The following is a 25,085-nucleotide window of genomic DNA, read 5'->3' as shown; positions in this document are numbered from 1 at the left end:
GTAAGGCATTTGCCTTGCATGTGGCTGGCCTGGTTTGATGTCCAGCACCACGTATGGTCTCCCAAGCATCACCACGAGTGGTCCTTGAGTAAGCCCCGGACACTGCCAGGTGTGGTCCCAATAAATAAAAAAATAAAATATTTTAAGGGAGATACAGGCCTACTGAAGAGCTCGGGAAGACTCAGTGGAGACAGTGAATGAACCACCTGGAGAATTCTGAATCATACATGTAATTTGGATGAAAAGCAGTGGGAAGATGAAACAGATTAATTTCTTGCAAAAGAATAGAGAGTCAGGAAAAGGGAACGAGTAGAAAGGGATTCTCATTCTCATTCTCAATTCTCCTCATTGCAAGAAGAATTTAAATGACTTTTGTACAGTGCAAGATCATGACAGAATTTGTCCATGACCGTGCTCTTAACTTATAATTAAGTATTACGGCGCTTTGGCCTGGCCCATTTTGATGCCATGGTAGCTCACAGTTTGCCCTGGTCCATCCAGTCCTTTGTCAGGACCCTGCTTTTGGGGTGTCCTTTGTCAGGACCCTGCTTTTGGGGTAAGGGCAACTGAAGCTTAAGTCGAGAAAACAGGTGCCCAGGAGTGAATATTATTTGAAGTCAATTAACTCCCAAGCTGCAAAAGCATAGTAGTATTAACTGTCTTCCTGTGTCTATACAAAAACGACATTATTTTGAATTAATTATGCAGAGGATATAAGGAGAAGAGAAAAGCAATATTTATAAGTTAGCAGCGTCTGACTAGGAGATACAGGTGATTGACTGATTGGGGAAGCAGAGCACAAAGAAAGAGGCTACAGAGAAACACAGAGGAATGGGAGTGCCTCGGGAGCACTGTGATGGGTGTAACCCAATAAACCTAAGCTCCCAGTGGCAAGGCTGAAGGGACAAACCAATGTTATCCTACAACTATTATGACGTGACTATAGCAGAAGGAAATGATGTAAATAAAAATCAATGGGGTGAGATTAATAAGGCTTTCTGTGCCCACATGGATGGGCATGAACCCCTTGCTCTGAGAGGGGGAATGACGTGCTCAGGTACTTGTGCTGGAGCTGCATGTAGCTGACAGTGGTTCAACCCCTGACAACCATATGATCTCCCAAGGGGCCTCATCAAGGGTGATTCTGGAGCACAGAGCAGGAGTAAACCCTGAACACCACGATTTGAGACCCCAAATAAAACAAAAGTAAAAACACAAAATCACAAAATATAAATTACCAGTTAATCTCCTTGTGGATTTTAAAATATCTGAGTCATTTTAGATAAATAGTTTAGGTAAAGTTAGCACTGTCGTCCCGTTGTTCATTGATTCGCTTGAGCGGGCACCAGTAATGTCTCCATTGTGAGACTTGTTGTTACTGTTTTTGGCATATCGAATACACCACGGGGAGCTTGCCAGGCTCTGCCGTGTGTGCGGGATACTCTTGGTAGCTTGCAGGGCCCTCCAAGAGGGACAGAGGAATCAAACCTGGGTCGGCCACGTGCAAGGCAAATGCCCTACCTACTTTGCTTATGCTAAAACTCCTTTTTATTATAAGGTCGATATAGTCATTAACAATTAAACTAAGAGAAAGGCATAAATATATCTAGTCTCAAAAGTCAATAGTTGGTTGGCTGATTAGAGAAGAAAATAACTGAAGGTAAAATAGTATAACACTTTTGGTAGTTTTCTAAGAAAACTGACCTTAAAGACTTGTCTCTCATTTGTAGGAAGTATGTAAAGAAAGAACAGATGAAGAAAAATTTTTACACTAAATATGATTTTGTGCACTTTCAATTGTAAATGCTTAAGTTACTTATTTTCCAATAGTCAGATTTACATCACTATTATTGTTTTTGGCTAACAAATAGAGTATTTATTACTGAAAGCCAGCAGAAAAATTATTTGCATCATGTGCTATGATTTTTCACATGAAATCTTTGCACAAGTTTGATCTTATATGATGAGCAGGCTGATCCCACACTTATTTTTCTGCCCTATAAAGCCAAATTTATTCATACTGTCACCCTATGAGTGTTTAAAAAAATCTATATCGTTATTTAAATTAAAAAAATTCAGTTATATTTAATCAATAGCAAAGCAAGGAAACACCTGAAGCAATCTTGTTTATACTTAGATACATTTTCTTTGTGAAATTTGAAAATTTGAATTTTTTTAAAATTCTAGAGCTATCTGTACATAGATATGTGTGTATTTATATACATAGACATTCTGATGAATAGCAAATAATAAAGCATTCAGATATCATAAAGGTACTTAAACTCTGGCTATTGTTCAGTGTGTAACCACACAAGCCAACATTAATCTTTACCAACAGTGGTATATTAATAAAAATCATAATCATACAGTTAGTTCTATGTTTCATATACTAATGCTTGTTCAATGCAATTAGATTCTATGAATTCTGTAGATTTTCAGTCTAACTGACCTGTGCCGTTTATTTTCTTGAAAATTAAATAGTTGTTTCTTAAAGCAGAGACTTCTAAATCCAGACAAGATGGAGTACATATGATCGATTTTACTCTTCCCTCTAGTCCCACACACATTTCTAGACAAAATATACAAGTAATTTAGTAGAAAACACTAAAAGGTGGGGAAAGGAGACTGAGCAGGAGTCTCGGGACTTACAGAACACATGGCAGTGAGCCCCATGGGTTATTTTCTTGCCTTCAATATATCCCTACTTGGGAGCTCAAGGAACCCTTAATGCAGCTGAAAAGGATGTGCACGAAAGAGTGGAAGGACTAGGGAAAAGGTAACTAACCAGAAATAAAAGACTATTGGCCACACCTTCCTCTGGGATCAGCTTCAAGAGTCCATAACCTTAGTATGTAGAATGAATGGCTATTCTGTAGACACCAGGGAGAGACCGCTATCTTCCACTCCCTGTCACTCCTCAAGGTGGCAGAAATGCTTATGGACTAGTATGTCATTTTCCTGATTATAACATATTTCTGATACTCTCTTTCTGAACACCTGAACACATATGAACAAATGTTTTAATACGTGTATCTATGTTATATTTGGTACAAAAGCTTTGCTAGGGAGTACTTTAAAATAGCTAAAAATGAAACGGAGGCATATCTTAGACGATGAACAATATTAAAATCTGGGGGCTTTACCCTGCCTTTTATCTAAAGATTATAATTAATGTATATATTTTTTAAAATGATGTTTCAAATATGAGACTGACACCCAAGGACAGTAGACACAAGGACCAGGAAGATTGCCCCATAGTTGGAAGCCTGTTTCATGAACTGGGGGAGAAGGCAACTGGGATAGAGAAGGGATTACTAAGTTAATGATGGTTGGAGGAATCGTATGGATCGGGAGATGTGTGCTGAAAGCAGATAAAGGACCAAACATGATAACCTCTCAGTATCTGTATTGCAAACCATAGTGCCCAAAAGTAGAGAGAGAGTATGGGGAAAATTGTCTGCCATGGAGGCAGGGAGAGGGTTGGAAAGCGGGACATTGGTAGTGGAGAATGTGCACTGGTGGAGGGATGTGTGTTTGATCATTGTATGACTGAAACTCGAACATGAAAGCTTTGTAACTGTATCTCACAGTGATTCAATTTAAAAAAATGGACTTATTTTAATTTAAGATGGCACAAATAAATGAGAGCAGCCTCAGACTGCGGTGGACTTTTTTCATAGAGTCAGAGTCATAAACGAGCCTGAAGTTGTGCTGTCCATGGACTATATGTCCCTTCACTGTCAAATGAGACCAAGTTTTCAGATAAACTTCTGTCTGAACTCCATCCTATTGAGTGCGTCCCCATCGATTTCTCAGAGGCACGGCTGGCTGCCATAAATCATCAGCATCGCATCCCTCTATAAGCAACATGCTCCGCTTACTTCCTCTCTTCCGATTTAATTTCTGCCTCGGCACTTTTGGTCTGTTCAACAACTCACAAGTTTCAGAATGTTTTCCAGATGCCAGGGTTCATTTCTTACCGTGCAGCAGCTTTTACTCGAGCACCTTGGATACAAACTTCCCGTAGACAAAAATAAATAGCATGAGCGGCCTCTGCCATCACTTACTTTCTTCTTTCTGTTTCAAATCTGTGGAGAAGCTTCCGAAGACCCCCGTTCTTAAAGCCCTGAAAATGGGCAGCTGGCGCTCCCACGGTGATCACATCGTAGAGAGCATCTGGAACAGGGATGGACAAGGAAAGAACGTTTGCTAACGCCGACTTCCAGCATGCTGTTTTGCACTGAGGCGTGCATATGGCGAGAAGTTTGAGAAATTATTCTTTATAATTTTGTAAGAATAACCATGAACCCACCTCTCAAGGGGGCAAGAGGAACTAATCAATCTTTCTAAAAGCCACCTGTGCACCTAAACAAGTTATAATATTTCCGTGATTTATGACTACATCTTAATTATAAACTACTGTGTAGAACAGTATGTTCTCCTATTCTTCTCTATACTTACTGAGATAACATGTTAATTGGTCTTTTGTGTATTTTACTTTATTGAGTTTTGCATCATTTAATTTGCAATCATATCAGAATTCAACAATAATGAACAATCTTTCAACCAAAATTTACGGAGAAAAGAGCCAAATTGTTCATGCATTTTGGCTCAAGGGCAAAATTGTACTAGTGCATTAAAAAAATCTATACCAAGTAGTTTCCTGTCTGTGTATGCTAAATCTTACACAATTTGTAATGTATGCTTTGAAATTTTCTTAGGTGATACAGAAATAATACACAAGATGTCTCGATGTAGTTCCCAGAAAGATATTTTTTAAATAAAAATCCATATATTTAAATTTAAATTCAATCCTTTGATCTAGAAAGCCATAAAATTTGATACATATTAAGTTTATAGCTTTAAAACATGCCATCTATTTTGCATTCTAATGAAAAGTATTCCCACAAGATGGAAGCAAAGTGAATGCCATCTTGTAAAACTACATTTTAGTTGAGGAACCTAATTTCATAGTAGATCCTTTTCAAATTGATTTTGGTATTGACACATTGGTTGTTTCTCAGATACCCATTTACAGGGAAAATATAAATTATTTTTTAAGCTTCAGGTAAACACCATACTTTTTCTTAGTGGCTCAGTCCAAGTGAATTGGATTTTTTTTCTTAATAAGATCTTCAAATGAAAGTTTACAGGGGCACTCAGACCTTTCAAGGTCACAAAACAAAAACAACAAACAATCCCAACACAAACCAACCCAATGATAGAATGTAAATAATCTCTGAAGTGGTAATATCCTGCCCTTTAAAAGTGGGGGAAAAAATCTTATTCACTGTCGGTGGGAATGTTCAGCCTCTGCAGAGAACAGTTCGGAGAATTCTCAAGAACGGAGGAGTCCATCTTCCATGTGACTCAGCAAGCCTATTCTCTGGCATCCATCCAAGAGCATAAAAGCAAATTGGAAAGATGTTTTGTGGATCTAGCTTTATCAAAGTGCTAAGGAAAACAAAGAATGCTCCAAGTCAGGTGAATGGATAAAGAAGTCGTGGTCTATATACACTCTGGAATACTATGAAGCTATAAGATGAAATCTTGCAGTTATCTGTCACTGAGATAGAAGTGAAGGGGATCATGGTAAGTGAAATAAGTTAGAGGGAGAACGACGAATGCTGAATTACAGGAAATAGTCCCACTAATAGGAGTCCCAAGGTGGGGACTGTCCCCTGCGTAAAACAAGTTTGGATTGATTTTTTTTTTTTGCTTTTTTTTTCAGGTCACACCTGGCGATGCACAGGGGGGCTGTACACTCAGGAACTACCCCTGGTGGTGCTCAGGGGACCATATGGGATGCTGGGAATCAAACCTGGGTCGGCCAAGTGCAAGGAAAATGCCCTACCCACTGTGCTATTACTCCAGCTCCCAAGTTTGGATTGATTTATAGTGGCTATGAAGGTCCAGTCTGGAAGGAAATGTCCTGGAAGGGCTTACCAGGAAGTTAGCATACCTTCAGAGCTGCACATTAAAGGTACCTGCTGACTGCTTATCACCTGATTGAATAACTAGGTAAATATCCCAACCTTCGTTATTACTAATTATGTTAACGGGGCTGGAGTGGATAGCATAGCCGATAGGGCTTCTGCCTTGCATGCAGCTGACCTGGGTTCATTTCCTAGCATCCCATATGGTCCCTGGAGCACTGCCAGGAATAATTCCTGAGTGCAGAGCCAGGAGTAAGCCCTGAGCATAGCCAGGCGTGACCAAAAAGCAAAAAAAAAAAAATGTTAACTCATAAGCAATGTTGCACCTGGTGGGGGCCAGAGAGAAGGTGATGTACTAAATCAAAAAGCAGCCTGATGCTTGGGCTGTTAAGACTTGTTTGCTGTCTGGACAGTCCTTGTTTGTCTCATTCTTTGCAACCAACTCTGCTGGACTGAGTTAAAAGTATCAACCCTCTGCAGCCACCAGGAAAAAATGCTTTTCAATTCTGCTCAGTGACTATAGCTAAAAAAAACACAGGTCTGTACTGTATCTGCATATCTAACTATCATTTATCGGCCCATCATAACAATAACAAATATAAATGATTAGCATCAATTTCGATTCAGCATATGAGAGTGCTTCCAAAATCCCTCTTTCTTGATTGTGAGGCATGTGGCTTTTCACTAAGGTTATCCCCTGGCTCTCAACCCTCATGTTCATGTTTTGCTGGAAAGAACACACACACAGAGAAAAGTCAACAAAAAAATCAAATTCTAAGGCAACAGTGTGATCAGTAATACTTGGTTCTCCTTTTGTTTATTCTATTAGTATTGGGGCAACATGACTTAAAACAATGTTGATGCGCATTCTTTTGGGGTGCAAAATTACCACCACCACCATCACCACCACTGCAAAAGCATCAAGTATTTATCTCATCTTTTAAAACATCCTTATTTCGCCCTACTTTTAGTCCTTAGAAGGTGTAAGAAGAGTTCTCAGGCCTTGGGTAGTCGGAGACACTTACAGAAACCTAGGTGGGAGATTTCTTTCTCACAGAAAATTTAAGCAAATAAATTAGAGCTTCCTGTTCTCTTAAAAATAAACCTTAGGGGGCCAGAGAACTGGCACAGGGGGTAAGGCACATGCCCTGTATGTGACCAATGCCAGTCAACCCATGGCACCAGCTGATTCCCCTTCCTCTCAAGGGCAGCCCCAGAGGCTCCGACACCATCGAGGGTGCAGGTAATCCCTGCCCAAGGGGTACCAACAGCCCTGCAACCTTTAGCTCTTGCCCTGAACCTCAGACCTCGCAAACAGAGAACCACACAGCCCCACGCCCCTCTCCCAAATTTGTGTCTTGCTTTTTAAATATTTTTTCTTCGATATTTTGCATCCTTCAAATTTGCATCCTCGCTTTACGAAAGGGCATAGTAGAAACATATTAGGGAGTTAATTTGACCTGCTAAATCTCATCAAGCTAAAGCTACTGTGTTGGCTTAAAATTTAATAATAGGTCTGCTTCATGGTCTTTTAAAAGCATTTAATAACAGAAATCAGATAATAAGTCCGTTTTTCCCAGAATACCTCTTTAAAATTCCCACAACCAAAGAAATAGTGGTCATGGGGAAAATAATGTGGACATGCTGGTCTCGTTTCAAGAAACAGCTTACACAGAATCCCTGGCTGCAAAATGGCCCACAGAGTGACTCTGACACAAATTGGGATTTTAAGGGAAATCTGTTTCAAAATAACTCAAGCAATTTGGCATAATAATTAAACACGTTTAAAGGTAATTATACTTCATCGATGAGGTGATATACCCAAAGATCTGAGGTGTTAAAGTCAAGGAGCTCTAAAGAGGCTTTCCCATTCGCTCCTTTGCCATTATTAGAGATTAAAACAAGGGGCAGAAGTCAACTGACTCATCCGAAGTGACAAAGTGACAGAGTGACAATTCTGGCACATGTGCAACTTATTACGCTATGAAAGTGTATGTTACTTTTCATTCTTTCCCTGCTTTCCTTCCTTTCCTTCCATCCTGTCTTCTTCCCTTCCTAATAGCCATTATTCCTTTTTGTTTGTTTGGTGGTTTCTTTTTTTTTGGCTTTTTGGGTAGAACCCGGGGTTGCACAGGGGTTACTCCTGGCTCATGCACTCAGGAATCACTCCTGGCAGCACTCAGGGGACCAAATGGGACGCTGGGAATCGAACCAGGGTCGGCCGTGTGCAAGGCAAGTGCCCAACCGATGTGTTATTGCTCCAGCCCCAGCTGTTAGCCCTTTTTAACTTCCTTCTACCTCTCCTCTTCATTCTTAGCTTTCTTCCTTCATTCTATCATTTTTATCTTATTTCCTTCTTTTTCTTCTTTCCTTTGTTTTTCTTCCTTCCATCTTTCTTTCCTCCTATATATAATGACTTACGTATAAAAATTATACTTAATTTATAATTTATAATTTAAAAAAAGGATTGTTTTTTGATGGTTCTGTTTTTCCCTCCAAAAATTATAATTTATAATTTAAAAAAGCATTCCATTTTACAGTATAAAAATTATATTGTAAAAATCCATATTTAATAACATTCAAGCTGATTTTTAATGAAAATATTTTAAATATATTAAACCAGAAACTTTTTCATTTCAAATATTTATTTTTATGGCTGCTAACATCTCAATTATGATGGGTATTTTATTTGTTGCATTCAATTTAAGTAATGAATAAGGATAAAAAATTAACTTAATGGGTCTGGGGGCATTGAAGTTAAATGGAGGTTATTTCGTTTGTCAGTATGAGACATGACAACATTAGTTCTGCTCAGTTACTTGTATCAAGAACTAGACATTAGCCTTGTACGTGGTGGATCTGCCTGCTATTGTTTGCAAAGTTGTCTCTCCAAATATAGTAGGCATATTAATCAAACGTGGATAGATGCAATTTACTAATGGTAAGAATGAAAATAAATGTAGACTACATCGAAATAACTCACCAGTAAAATACCAGGACTTGGTCAATCTATTTGCATCATTACCTTCCCAAATGTATGTGATTCAGCTAAACATTCAAACCAGTGACCATGAATCATAAATAAATTTAACTGCAATCTGAAGTCTTCTAAGTGTTATTATATAAGCACGGAGACAACCTGATTGATTAGCATCTATAATTTTTAAGTAGTTTAAAATTTAATTCCTGATGCCCAGAGAGATTTTCTGGCTTGGTTAAAGTCAAAGAAACAAATGGGCAAGACCCCCAGCAATTCCTTGGTTTAAATTTTCATTGAAGTATATAATTGGTGGTCTATCCAAGTGTTCTTCAACCCGTTACCAACTGTGGCCCCCTTCAACTTATTGGCCCTTGAGTCTCATGTCACAGTCCCTCATACACATGCTTCCATGTGTGGCCTGTTGGAATATTCCAGATGGACCCTAGTCAAGAAACACCTGTTTAGTCTATAAAGTATTTTACCTGAACTTCAACTTGAAATAATAGCTTACAAACTTATTATAAAGACATAAACTTTAATATGAATATTGAAACATTTTTCATATCATTTATATTATATAACTATACCTATCTACTATGCCAATGTAGTATATATGACTATACCTATATATTATGCCTGTGTAGTATATGTTCTATGCCTAGGACATGACTATCCTTAGGGAAAAAAATCAGCATGCAATTTTCAACACTTTTGAGGCTGTGAGGATATTTATTCCCTTCCCACACCTTCTCCTTACATCTTCAAGTCTTCCTGAAAACTGCTATGTGAAAACTCTTCTCTGTTTTAAAACTCTACTCTAGTTCTATCACCTCAAAACCTTGGAAGAATTTCTTTTATATATCCTGTTAGGGAGATACTGGATCCCTCAAGGAAAAAATAGTTTATAGTTAGACGAAGTACTTCAGGAATTATTGCCAAATATTTGAATACAAAATTAAATATAAATTCATATCAATGGCCTAAAATAAAACATCTGATCTGATGATGCTGTTTTCTGTCCATGGATATAACCCCTATCATCCTTTTTCTCATTTCCTCATTATATCAGTCATTTAGACTGTGAAGCATGTGAAGATTTTTATATAACACTCCTTCAAATCATCTTCTCTAAATCTGGCTACTTCTCTAATTCAAGATTTCATTTTCCTTAATAGGCTTTTAATTGATCGCTTTTCACCATCGTTAGCAGTCTTGATAAAACTGACAGATTCATTTTGTTCCAGTGATGACAAATGGCAGTTAACCATAAAAACTATGGCTTCTTTCTTGGTATTTATATACTTGAATTCACTTAATGAAGGAGATATTGTTTACAGGATTAAATAACAGCCTTAGGTCAGTTTATACAAAGTGGTAGAGCGTTGAGTCAATTCTGAGTCTGTTATACTCCTAGCTCTCTCTCTCTTTTTATTACATATACTTTATATATGTCTTCATATTAATTAATAGGGGAAAAGTGTTGATTCTCAAATTAGCTCTTGCATATTTTAACTTATTTATTACTTGCGGATACTTTGGTTTTGATGAATTTTATTTTATTTTTTTGTTTTATTTTATTTTATTTTATTTCTTTTGCTTTTTGGGTCACACCCAGCAATACATAGGGGTTACTCCTGGCTCTGCACTCAGGAAATACTCCTGGCAGTGCTCAGGGGACCATATGGGATGCTGGGAATCGAACCCGAGTAGGCCGCGTGCAAGGCAAACGCCCTACTCGCTGTGCTATTGCTCCAGCCCCAAGGTTTTGATGAATTTTAAAATCCATCAATTATTACATTCAAACTATTGACAGACTTCAGTTTCTAAATGCCTTAGACCAATCCATCCCATTGTTATTTCAATTCTTTAATTATATCTAATTTTTGGTGCAAAGGATCCAATTTAAAATTGCAGGGTTTTAAATTAAGAGTTGCCAAAGACAATAAAAATTACACATCAGGGGCCAAAGTACAGTGGATGATGTACTTGCCTTGCAGGTACATTAGCAGGTTCAATCCCTGGCTAATGGTCCCCCTGGGCTATCCACAAGTGATCCCTGAGCATAGAGCCAGGTGTGAGCCCGGAGAGCAGCCAAGTCTGGCCCCAAACCACAAGAATATCATCATGATCTGTAGCTACCCTTAAACATACATTGGTTGTTCGTGTGTATACAATCAATACACATGTATTTAGAAAAATACTTATTTTTTCTCATTATAAATTTCCAAATTATTTCAAGAACAGTAACCATTTAAATTTTATTGAATATTGAAACTATATTTGTCAACGGCCATAAAATTGGCACGTTTCTACATGCCTGAGCATGTTCCTATGCATATATAGAGACACTTAGGATACAGCATTTGTTGAGCTCTGATAACTTTTGCTTTCCAGGATGAGGGTATCGCCAGGGTGGCCAAAGCACAGAGACCCCATGAGCAATAATTTTGGGACACAGTCATAAACATGCTTCAATAGGCATAAAAACCAATGCAGCAACAAGTTAAAGAAAAAATAGAAGAATATTTTATTTTATTAACTTGTCTTGGGGTGATGGGGTTGGGCTACAGCCAACTGTGGTTAGGACTTACTCCTGGCTCAGTGCTCTGGTTTCATTCCCTTGTATCCAGACTCAGGGGACCATGAACGGCACCACATACAAGGGAGGCCCCATAACTCTGCCCTGTGCTACCGTTAGTCTGGAGATTTTTTAGAAATACATTCTTTTGAAAAGTTGCAAGGAAACATGTAGAGTGGAAAGTGATACAATGCCACACAGTTCACTCTGAATCCTATTCATGTATGCTTATAAACATAAAATCTATGCATTTTATGTTTATGCATGTTGTATGCATATGTATATGTATGCTTGCATGCGATGTGTGCTTGTATGCGTGTATGCTTGTAAAATCTATACATTTTCCCTGAAAAATATTTCTCATAACTTAGACATCCAACTTGTTTTTCTTAGGATGGAGAACTACCACCTGTGTCTAACCACCGTCTTCTCACAGGGAACGAGGTGGTTCCATTGGCAGTCACATTAAGGCAGCGAAACAACACGCACGGGATTGTTTGGTTCTGTTTTTCCCTCCAATTTAAAGAGTCACATAATTTGTACACGTTATCTCTGCTATGACCTAGGGAAGTTACTGCCTATTTTGTACATTTTCATGTATCTCAATTCTTGTGCTATACTGACAAACTATTCTTGTCCACAAATACAGAAACAGTAACAACAGCAAAATACAGCAACAATGGGGCTGGAGAGATAGCACAGCGGGTAGGGCGTTTGCCTTGCATGTGGCCGACCCGGGTTCGATTCCCAGCATCCCATATGGTCCCCTGAGCACCGCCAGGGGTAATTCCTGAGTGCAGAGCCAGGAGTGGCCCCTGTGCGTTGCCAGGTGTGACCCCCCCCAAAAAAAAGCCAAAAAAAAAATACAGCAACAAAAGTTCCTTTTTATACTATTTCGGGCTATTGTCAGTTTAATTGTTTTTTCTTCCTCTTTAAATAAATAATACTGCTATTGAAAAAAAATTCTGCCACAGTCAAGCTTGAGGAAATATACACTAACATAATTTACCACATTTGTAAGAAAGCTTTGTAGTTTAAAGTAGCTTTGCTGTACACTACCTTTCAAGTGAGGGCTGTGGACTTGCATTCTTTGCAGGTGTAGATTGACTGGAACAAATTCTAATGTTTTTTCTCCTTTGCTGCTGCTTGATTTGAAAGAAGACCCTAGGTGGGAAAACATGAACAATAACTATGTGTATATAACACTAAAAAATGTTAATATTAAAGTTACACAATATCAGAAAGAAGCATACATCCTACAGGTGTTGATTTTCTTCTCCGAAATAGAATTTTTAAAAATTTCTCAATTTGGGACTGGAGTGATAGTATAGCAGGCGGGGTGCTTGTCTTGCAAGCGCAGACCTGGGTTCGATCACAGGCACCCTCTATGGTCCCGTGTCCCCGAGGGCAGAGTCTGCTAAAACCCTGGGGACAGTCAGGTGTGGCCCACACACAAATAAACAGTGTCTATTAGGGAGTTGAGGAACATGGCTCAAACGGATGGAGCCTAAGAGCCCTGGGTTCAATCCTGAGCACCGCGTGGGCAGGTACGGTCCCTGAGTATTGTTGGGTGTGGCTCCTACCCTCATTAAAACAAAAAGAAAAGAAATAAAAACCTCAATAACTATACCATGAGGTAAGATGCTGCAACTTTTCTTTTTTTTTTTTTTGCTGCAAAGAGGTAGTTAGAAATACAATAATTTTTATTTTAATGTCTTTTCTTGATTCCTTGGGGCTGAAGCAATAGTACAGCAGACAAAACATAGTGCCCCAAAGTAGATAGCGAGTATGGCGGAAATTGTCTGGCATAGAGGCTGGGGGAGAATTGAGATGGGGGGTACTGGGGACATTGGTGGTAGAAAATGTGCACTAGTGGAGGGATGGTTGTTCGATCATTGTATGACTGAAACTCAAACATAAAAACCTTGTAACTGTATGTCACAATGATTCAATTAAAAAGTAGTAGAGCAGGCAGGGCATTTGCCTTGTACTTGGCCAACCTGGGTTTGTATCTTGGCATCCCACATGGTCCCCTGAGCACCACCAGTAATAATTCCTGAGTCCAAACCCGGGACTAACCCCTGAGCATTGTCAGGTGTGGTCCCAAAACCAAAATAAGTAAATATAAAAAGGACTTTTCTCAATTCCTAACACAGTTTATTACTGTTCTTACATAACATATATGAAGAACTTCGTTTTAGTATGTCAAGTCCTGATTCCCGTACCTGTTTCTTTGCTCAGTTCTGACAGAATGTCCTGGTACATGGTCACCATCTGATCACAGTGAGTGAGGACATTTTTCCGTAGATTATCCCAGTGTGGAGAAAGCTCACCAAGTTCTTTCAACTCTTGATTTCTGTGAAGAATGGGAAAGAGAAGAAATTACTAATTTTCACTTCAAGTCCATACACACAGAATACAACACAGAATCAATACACCAATAAGATCTTTCACCACCCATTTCATGAAGTATCTGCATGCTTATTAGGTGGAAAAAAGTCAACACAATGGAAGACAATAGTTCAGATTATACAATTATTAAACGTTTTCTGTGCCAAAGAGAAGAAAGAACAGTTCAAATAAGTAATAAAAATGTCACCATGACAGCGTACAGAGGGGGCATTCAGTTAAAAATCAGGCACTAGGCTTTTGGTGGAAATTATGATTCTATAGCACTACACCTATATAATGATACAAACTTATGTAATGTTTTAAACAAATATTATTTCATTTAAATAAAAACACTTAAATTTCAATGACAAAATGGCTAAGTTATGGGTTTTGGTTATCCAAAAGAAAATAAATAGGAAGAACTATTTGACAGTTTCTAAAGACAATCAAAATATTTAGGCTATCTAATTTAGATATAATATAGATGAAATTTATTTTTAATAAAATCCATAAGTACTATGATAAGGTATGATTTAGAGGGGTTAGTTTCCCTCAAATATACAAGTAAATAATATAAGCATGTGATTTATCCCTTCCTTATATAAATGAAGAACTAATCAAGCCATTTCAGCTTTAATTATTACCTTTTATCCGATTCTCTACCCTTTAGCTAAGTTAATTTAAATAATCTAAATGCCTTTTTAAATTATAATGATAAATGATCTAATATGCTGCTTGGTTAGATATCTTATTCATTTCTGTAACCTTTTACCAACAACATTTTCATGAGGCTAATTTAACCAGCAATAATGAACCTTCTTTGCTATTTTGGCTGTGAAACATGCTAAATACCAAGCTAATAAATCCAGAAGATGTAGAATCTTTAACATTCTGTTCCTTGAAAGAATAATGGATGCCCTGCAAAACTGTGCTTTCAAATGTGCATAGCCGACTTTGTTTTCTGTCAGCAGAAATGCAGTGTAATACGGCTGAAGCTTCAACCTAAAGATCCTTCCCACTAACACCATCCTCAACATTTCCAGACTAGTTTTCCTTTTTTTTTACAGTTACAAAGCTTTCATGTTTGAGTTTTAGTCATACAATGATCAAACACCCATTCCTCCACCAGTGCACATTCTATACCACCAATGTCCCGAGTATTCACCCCCACCTTTCCAACCCTCCCTCTGCTTCTGTGGCAGACAGTCTTCCCCATATCTCTCTCTACTCTCGTGCATTATGGTTTGCAATATAGATAGTGGGAGGCTATCACGTTTGGTCCTTTATCTGCTTTCAGCACATATCTCCCATCCTGAACAATCCCTCCAACCATCATTGACTTAGTGATCCCTTCTCTATCCCAGCCGCCTTCTCCCCCAGCTCATGAGACAGGCTTCCAACCATGGAGCAGAGTTCCTGACACTTTTTGACCACACAACATTCCTATATATTTCCATTGACTACTTTTTACCATAAAACAATCATGACAATGAATGAATAGATGAATAGACAGAAAGTGGGTGGTGGTTAAAGAGATTCACTGGAAAGTTAGGCTCTATGGGTCCATGCAAATGGCAGGGTATTTTCTTGCCATTTGCAAGACAAAGCAGAAACAAGGATCAAAGTAATGAAGCAATTCCAAACATGTGAGATATCCAAGTCTGGAAGGACTTGTATGATTGGTCACATCTGAGATAGTGAGCACGTGACAGATCACGTGACAGATTTTAAGGTATACTCCCTGATGACTGTTGTAATGGGAATATTAACAGCATACTTTGTTTAATCCTACAGCTGTGCCACGGATGTACAAATTATGTTTTCTTTGCCAGACTCTTTGTCAGAAAGAATACGTCAGGGAAGCTGAAAGGAAAGATGAATCCTCTGTTTGTGGGAGGTCATGTTCTTGGATCACACTCTGGTTCCCCGGAACTGTAGTGCACACACACACACACACACACACACACACACATGCACACACATGCACTTGCGCATGCACACTCTCACATACAACCCTACACTCTCTCACTCTCTCTCACACACACATATGCATGCACACACACACACTCGCACATGCACATTCTCTTACACACACATACACCCCTACACTCTCTTTCTCTCTCTCTCACACACACACATGCACACATACACAATCCCTAACAGTTAGTCGCTAGTTGTACACCAAACTATTAATAATAGGTTAATCATAAATGTAGCTTAAATCCACAACTATTTATGTATATAAATGCAACAGGTCCTGTGTGCGCCTATGTCTGTGTGCTGCTGTGGGTATTCACCATTACTTATCTTTGTACCAACATGTTATCGGTGGAGCACCAACATGTGCTGCCCCTTTGCAGTCATTTCTAGGGTAACTACATTGGAATGTCATCCTCAAGTTTTTCATTTTCAAAATAGTTTATTAGATGTTCTAAGTTACAGAATATCTGAATCAATGTGACTTTCAGATATACTTAAAGAAAAGAGCAACTGTACACTCATGGAATATTACCTACAAGAAGGAATTTCAGAGAATAATTTGAAACCTTTTATTTAGATGGAGGCACCTAAATAAAACGGTGTGAGCTTCATGGGCACTGGGAGAACACAGGCTTTAGCTCTAATTCTAGGTTCACATTATCCTTACTCCACATATATCTCCTGTTAAAGACAAAGAGTCAGAAAACAAACACAGTAACACAAAGCATGTCTTGTTTACTGAAGGCACTTCGTGAACATATGCCAAAGAGTGGGAATTTAAAAACTGGGTTATTCTAGAATAATAAATCACTGTCACTGTCATCCCGTTGCTCATCGATTTGTTCAAGTGGGCACCAGTAACGTCTCTCATTGAGAGACTTATTGTTACTGTTTTTGGCATATCCAAAACGCACAGGTAGCTTGCCAGGCTCTGCCGTGCGGGCTCCATACTCTCAGTAGCTTGCCGGGCTCTCTGAGAGGGGTGGAGGAATTGAACACGGGTTGGCCACGTGAAAGGCGAAAGCCCAACCGTTGTGAGAATAATAAGTATACTTTAAAATTAAACCTGAACAAAATACGTTACAGTTTGGTGCCTTATCTTTTGAATCTTTTACTGCAGCCAGCATGATTTCCGGATATGCAGTGCATGATAACAAATTTTCTCCAATATGTTCAAGTGCATACTGACATCCACTCTGATGAGCCCGAGATACGGGGGTCCCGTAGTACATTCTCCACACGCTGCCTCATTTATCTACAGAGAACTCTGGCTTCGCATTGTAACTGAATGTGAGTGGTGAGGAGAGGAGCTGAATAAACACATTATTAATCCATTGAAAAATATTCTAAATAGCCTTTCCCACGTATCACTATTCCCATTTTACACACAGTAACAACAGCTTCTGCTTTGAAAAGCTTTCTCTCTCAACTGCTACTTTACAACAATAGCACCAAAAATTGCTTCCTGAAAAGTACGCTCGCCTCCCTAAATACATGCAGTCTCTTAGGGATGCATAGCTTTATTCTCACTTACAGTTCGGTCTCTCACACAAATGCTCCTTTCTGTCTCCCACGTCTTTTCATTCTACCAAGAGGTAGACACAAAAGGTTGGGAATTAAAGACTCATCATTAAAATATTAATGAGCTTAGATCTTTCACACATTATGTATTTTGGGAGGACGGGCCTTTAACTGCCACCCACCCTCATTGCATTTGCTACCTCCAACAGGAAAAGAACACTGTATGAAACGGTCTCCAAGGAGACAGGTGATCGCTGAGAAATACCCAGTGCTCTCTGGATCTTGGCATTTCAACTGCAAAGCATGCCATTCTTCATACTTGATGAAATATTCATACACCTCTCTGGAAATAACCTTATGGCATACTCTCTGTCTGCCTGGCTGTTTTTTCTTACCTTGTTTAATTATTTCAAAAACATATGCCTTTTCGCTTCAGTAACACTGTGAATTTCTAGAGGTTATTCTGATTCCCTGGACTTTCCAAGATGCGGAGCTACTATGAAATAGTATGTTTGAAATATAAGCTATTGAACAAATGATGAGAAAATTAGTTTTTAAAAATACCTTAAAGGCATGGAGGAAAATGGTGAAACACAGAAAAACTAGAGGGAAAAATAGCCCAACTTGCTTTTGAGATTACACATGTGTAGGTGTTGGTGTGTTGTAACTTTGTACATCAATACTATAAACTCAAACACAATGGTAACCATATTACCTAAATGATAATAAAATTTTTAAATAATAAGGTTTTCATATATGATGCATAAAACATTGGCAGGAATATAAAATAAATAAGTGGTTATTAAATTTTATACCCAGAGGCTGTTATGGCTGCAGGGATAACAGAGGGTGTTATATGAAAAGAAAACCAAGTAAGGGACAGTAACTGACCCTTTTCTTCAGTCCAGACACCCTCCTGCTCCAACTTAATTTCTTTAACAAATGTGGGAATTCTGTGTATAATCCTGCTTATAAAAAATAATTTCTTATGCAAAACTTTAAAAAGTGCATTTAAGATAAACAGAACGTAGTGAGAAAGGGGTAAAGTCGAGTTTCTCTGTAAATATTCTCTTTTAAACATAGTTTTAAAGCTCTCATAATGATGTATTCAGTGGGGAGTTTCCAGAGGGGAAATCTGCTCTGAGCCTGTGTTAGAGTGGCAGTCTTTATTTATTTTATTTTTTCCTACAAATCTTGAGCCCTTGGGAAGCAGATGGTATATGTTCCTTGACTGACTGAATTAAATGTTTGCTGGCATATTGTTTTTCTTAGAGTTTCCTAAAATGAGAGATGAACTTAGAACATAAACCGACCCCCAAATTATTTAGCACTGTACCGATTGAAATGGTGAAGTACAATGGAGGATACAGACAGGCTGACTCAGAGTCCTTGTATGATCCGTCAGGAACCCCGGATTGGTCCAAAGGTTTTCTTAGGCACAGCAAAAGATTGCAAATTGTAACTTTGTGTGCCATATTTTACTGGGATGATTAATTTCACGTGTTAGTTTGTGAGGACCCTGAAGTGTGCAGAGAAACTGTGTCGAACGTTGTTGTGTTTTAATAAGGGTCCTTGGGATGAAACATTTGACTTGGTAGGCTAAGCAAAGCAGATTGCCCTGTCTAATCTGGGGGTTCTCATTCAATTGGTTGAAGGTGTGAAAGTGCAATATGGTGAACACTCCCCTGAGCCAGAAGAAATTCTTGCTAGGATGTTTTGAAACTATTTTTTTTTCCTGACTTTGACATCAAACTCAAAAATAAGCTCTTCCTGGACATCACGTTCTCCAGCCCTTGGACTTAAATTACCCAAAGGTTCTTTTCCTGTCCCTAACTTGTGAACTCACTCTGGAAGCCATGGGACTTATTAGACACGATGATTATACTGCTTCTGTTTCTCTTTGTTGGCCTAGTATGGGAATTTACAGGGATTCGATCACAGATTTCTACCTGCTGGAAGTTCGGGGAAAGGAAAGTTGGATAGCAAGATGTGGAATTTATTTCAAGCTATTTCATACTCCTTCCCTCTCATCACATGTGACAATAGTCTGCTGACTGAAAAGAAAAACAACTACCCAGAAGCCCTCCATGAGTAAGAATATGCATGGGAAATATATCGGAGGCCGGAGATGAAGTACAACAGGTAAGTAAGGCACTGGTCTTTCATGCAGTGGAGAGTGAGTTTCCATCCTCAGTGCCACCAGTGATTTTTGAGTACTGCCAGGAATGACCCCTAAGTTCAGATTTAGTAGTCATAGCACAGCTGGTGTTTCCTCCCCCAGATTCCTGATTTGGGGGTCACATCTCTACATCAAGTATCTAATTTATTAGAAGTATGAATGCTGTGTCAAGAGAGATAGGCCAGAAGCAAAGGCACTTGCTTGGCATACGGCCAACCCTGATTCGATGCCAGGTCCCTCATGAAATTATCAGGAGGGCCATGCTGGACTCCTGAGCACTACCCTATCCTCCCCCAATTAAATTCTCTTTTCTCTTAAAAAACACATTGATGTAGAATAATACAAGTTCACAAATCCCAGTACATAAATATAAAAACTTTTGAAGTTTGAAAAGTAATCATTATAATAAAGAATACCTGAGAATAACAGTGAATTCATTCACAGAACTGTCATAAGACCAGATAGCCTGATAAAAATTTATGTTCCAAAGGATATTGCTCAGTAAGAAAGACATTGAAATGTTATTTGAAATAGTTATTGTTCAAGTAAACAGAAAAATCTCACAATGAGATCTACAATCCATTTTGTGGAATAAAAATAGCTCTACAATTTAAATAGAGTTTTTAGTAGTTCTCACAGCCTAAAACCACATGTGGGTGTACATGGGTGGAAAGTTTTATAGTCAAGCTGCTTCCATTCATTAAGCAAAATTAGCCCTTAAATCAAGCCCTAAAAAAGACATAAAATTTTTACCCATTAGGGAAAAAAATTAAATACTAAATAGCCAATGAAGAATAGCCTACAGAAATGACTGGTGGATGGCTTCAATTTCATAAAGTGGATGGGGAAAACCATAAAACTGAACAAAGTTCAACGAGATGTCAAGTTTCACAGTGTTTTCAACCACAATTCAAACAGTCTGTGCTATAACCCATATGAGGATAAAAACGATACCCATAAATCATAGAGTTTTTAAAACACGTTTGTCAATGACAATTTGGTCACTGTTGAAGCCCAGGAACCTCTATTTGAAGAAAAATAATGGGATGTTCTGAGTGGTCATTCAAAATGACTTTTACTCAGCATTGAAATAAGTGGCTACTGTACTATATACTCAGAGGTTTCAGGTGACAAGCAAAGATTATGAACTACTTAACAGATGCCTCAAGATTTAGCTGCGATCAGATCAGAGAATCCATTTCTGGTAAAGAGCCAGTTTCTATCATTCCATCTTAGGTAACAGAAAAAAATAATAAAATTAATAAAATAAGAGTAAGAAGCATGTTTTATTCCAACCCTGACAATCTATTTGCTGTTTCTGATTGCTTTGACCTGATTTTCTTTTTTATTTCACATGAACATCTTGTTAAACCTTTAGAGATTTGAAAGCTATCAGAAATGTGGAATAATTTCTTTATATACAGCTTAAAATTCATTCCACTTACATTTAAAGTTGTGGCATGTACTATGAAGTTTCTCCTAAAATCCCTAATGACATATATTTTTTCAGGGTAACAGGAAAATAAAACTGTGGGGTCGCATGAGCTGGGTTTGAGAGACATTCCAGTGGTCCGTTGGTGTTGGAAAGTTGTATTCATGAAACACTATCATTCACAGCATTGTAAATTATAGTCTCTAAAATATTTTTAATATAAAAAGACAAAATCAAACTGTACTCGATCCACTAAGAAAGTCAAAAGTATGCCCGCACTCTCATGCCCTCTCATGATTTTTGTCCTTATTTTCAGACACTGAATCATTTCTGCGAATAAATTCTTCCACTTGGGTCCTTGGATGGGACTGTGGTTATCTCTTCAATGAGTGCTAAGCAGTCCAGGAAGTTGCAGATGGTGGAAGTAAGTTTATTTGTTGAACAGGAAAAGGCTTCCCAGGAAATTGAGGACACTTGTTCATAGAATATGTCTTTTTGTTGCTATTGTTGTTGTCATTGTTATTTATTTTGTCCACCAGCATGGACAAGGCTACTGAACATTATTCTAAATAGATGAGTCACATCTGTTCCATAGAAGCCATGGATGTACTTAATACTACATTGTTTGTAGCAGAATCAAGATTTGCACTCCAGTCTTTTGTCTGACTGGAAATATTTTTTTATGCTTCTTAATGCCTATTATGTATAATGTCTCCCAAGTAAATATCTTGGGTTAGTAGACCAACACTGAAAACTCCACATGAGGGGCTCATCTGAGTACAACATCCACCAGCTCCTTAGAGAGCTGATTCAGTGAGAGCTGTGCTCCATGAAGGCTTACTGACCAGTCTTGGCTACCACAATTACTTGAATGTCAAAATTCGAAACAAAAATCCTTATTTAAGTTCATTATACCCATTCTGGAAGAGAGCGATGCAGAATTTCTCAAGACAGTGCCTGGCAGTCTACCCGTGGCATATTCATATTCGATATGCCCAAAACAGTAACAATAGTGGGCCTCATTCCCCTGACCCTGAACTCCACAGGGACGAATGGAGATGTTACTGGCTCCCACTCGAGCAAATCCATGAGCAATGGTATGACAGTGATACAGTGATACCTATTTATACCAGAAGTATACCTATTTATACAGTGATACAGTGATGCCTATTTATACCAGAAGTAATAAGAAATTTAGAAATATTCCCTCAGTTAATCACTTTACTGCCCCATTTGACGTATTATCTACATAATAATAGCATTGTCATCCTGTTGTTCATTAATTTGCTTGAGTGGGCATCAGTAACGTCTCCATTGTGAGACTTGTTGTTACTGTTGCATATCGAATACGCCACGGGTAGCTTGCCAGGTTCTGCCATGTGGGCAGGATACTCTAGGTAGCTTGCCGGGCTCTCCGAGAGGGATGGAGGAATCAAACCCAGGTCAGCCATGTGCAAGGCAACCGCCTTACCCTCTGTGCTATCGCTCCAGTGGAAGGAATTATCTACATAATAACATACTTACATAATAATTGATCTATTATTTAAATAATTATACAAATGGGGGAGTTGAGCTTCACAGAAAATATCTACTTAAGGTTACCCATAAAGTGAGTAGCAGGGTTGGGATTAAACCCAAAAGTTTAATCTTCAGGGTCCAAGCTTTAACTCCTCATTAAAAATAGCATAATCTACTAAGAAATCACAACACATAACAGATAACACAATACTATCACCTTGGAAATTAAAGTACTTTCTGTCTTTTGTCTTTAAGGCAAAGTTCAATGCCTGCCTTCACAATTAGACTGTGGTGGGAAAGAAGAAACATAGAATCTGTTTCCACAGTTCTTTAAACCCTCCAGTGTGACCGCCATAGAATGACAGAGTTCTAGGGCTGTTTTAGTACAATGTGGATAGCACCACCAAGTAGCCTCTGGGCACTTGAAAGGTGAGGAAGGTAATTACAAAATTGAATTTTTAAATTTCATTTAATTGTAGCAAAAGCTTAAGTAGCCACAAGAAGCAAGTGACTATAGTGTCAGAAAACACAGACCAAGTGGTTTAATTTGGAGCTAATGACGGCCTCTTCTGAGCCAGCACTTGCCCGCTGCTTCTACCATGCAGGGATGACACGTATGCATTCACTGACTCAGGGAAGAACGCTTTTCATTCTCAGCGCCAACCTCCAGATAATTCATCAACGTGTACTGTGGATTTTGGCTCCTTAAAGAAAAAAATTCTCAGATTTTTATTTATAACAAAATCTCAGATTTCTAATTATCAGTTTATCAATTGATACATTTTATTGATCAATCCCCCACTCTCCTGTTCTAAGTTACCGTCACCGTTACCGTAAACAACTACAATGTCCCCAAACTATTTTTTCCTCTCCCACCTTTTCTCTCTGCATCCCCTTTGAAAAGTATAATCATGTCATTCTCTGCAAACAATTTCATCTGCTCTTAGGGAAAAAAAACCATTATGGAATACTCATTATTTGACAGGTACTACGCTAGGTTCTAGGAATAGAACAACAAAAAATGTCACAGTTCTTCCTTCTCCATAGCCAGTTTGAGCTAATATGAAATTTGAGCATTATTCCAAAATTTGTCTCAGTTCCAAACACTGGAGCTTTGTAAGACTCCTTCCCCTAGTGGTCCTCTATGAATTATCTCTGGGATACGCAGCATTTCTAAAGCCAAAGGAGATTAAAATAAATTGTAGGCTTGGTTTTGTGTCTGAAGCAGTATCAGTATAGAGCTAAAATGAAAGACGGCAATAGTAATAGCTATGATATATTGATTGTCTACTGTGAGCCTGATTCTTTATATGCACGGAAGAGTGATCTCCACATATTAATGTCTGTGTCTGTATGCACTAGACATTTTTCATCCACAGATCATTCTATATCTTTCATTAATGATGTCTATGTATTATTTAATCCCTTCTTTACAGCTGAGGAAACTGAAGATTATAGCGGCTGGGTAAATTATGGCAATGTCACATAGCTTTTGAGTGGGTTTGAGGGAGATAGGTTTCAGAACTCTGAACTGTGTGTACATACACACACAAGCATAAGGGTAGGCAGGCATAACTACCAGAGTCTTCTGACTGCTCAAGTAATTGCTATAGTTACCCTATAAGTAAAACGATAGTAAGATCACCTAAACAGTAAAGAAAACTAAAAAAATTGAGATATTAAGCAATTTTCTATGAATGTAAGTATGCATCAAATGGCAGATGCTGGTTTTGAACTGACATCCATAATGATGCCGATTCTCTGCCCTTGTCATTACAACCCACTCTGCTTTAGTCACTCTGCTTTAAATAAAGAACTTCGGCATTCTTAACAAAATGATGCTTCTGAATAAGCTTTGTCTTATTAGAATATAATAATACACAAAGAGCAAAATAAAACATATTTCTTTTGCCACCTTGGCAATCTAGACACTCTACAGGATTTCTCATTACATGATGCAAGAATCCAGAATGATGACCTTAACAGCACACAGCTCATCTGCCCTCAATTCAAGGAGTGGGCAGGACAAATGCGCTCTCTGTGACAAATGGCATACCACCTGGCCTTCCAACTGTGCGACAACGCTGCATAAAGAAAAATGAACAGAAGAAAAAAATACTAATCAGGCATGGATCAATAGTAACGTCCTGACACGATACTGTTATGCATCCTTTTTTGGCTTTTAGGTTCTTCTCTAAGAAAGATAACAAAAATACAGAAAAAAAAACACACACACATACATACACACATACACACACACATGCACATAATCAAAGGGGCTGAAGAGATGGACAGTGGGTAAGGCACTTGCCTTGCACTCAGACAACTTGATTGGGTCTCTAGGATCTGATTGGCTCCCTAAGCCCCACTAGGAATGAGCCCTGAGCATTGCTGAGTGTGGAAGTCAAACCAAATATATATATTTTAAAGACATAAAGCAAAGGAGACACAGAAACCTATTTTTAAAAACCCTATGAGGGGCTGGACTGATAGCAGAGCAGGTAGGGCGTTTGTCTTGCACTTGGCAGACCCGGGTTTGATTCCCAGCAACCCATATGGTCCCCTGAGCA

The 25,085-nt window shown here is 38.4% G+C and overlaps 1 protein-coding gene across 7 annotated transcripts in view; it reads right to left on the bottom strand.

Annotated features, from left to right (window-relative positions):
* Positions 1–25,085, bottom strand: part of INPP4B (inositol polyphosphate-4-phosphatase type II B) — a 709,083-nt gene that overhangs the window by 149,818 nt on the left and 534,180 nt on the right. For all 7 annotated transcript variants that reach the window (XM_055144517.1, XM_055144520.1, XM_055144516.1 and 4 more), the window contains 3 exons: positions 13,720–13,850; positions 12,554–12,658; positions 4,068–4,176 (listed from right to left, as the gene is read on the bottom strand). In XM_055144517.1, the coding sequence (XP_055000492.1) occupies positions 4,068–4,176; positions 12,554–12,658; positions 13,720–13,850 (345 nt within the window). The remainder of the gene's footprint in view (positions 1–4,067; positions 4,177–12,553; positions 12,659–13,719; positions 13,851–25,085) is intronic.

Source organism: Sorex araneus, chromosome 7, assembly GCF_027595985.1.
Source record: "Sorex araneus isolate mSorAra2 chromosome 7, mSorAra2.pri, whole genome shotgun sequence".
Taxonomy (NCBI): Eukaryota; Metazoa; Chordata; class Mammalia; order Eulipotyphla; family Soricidae; genus Sorex; species Sorex araneus.
Note: the sequence above shows the minus strand (reverse complement) of the source record. Positions and strands in the feature narration are given on the sequence as shown.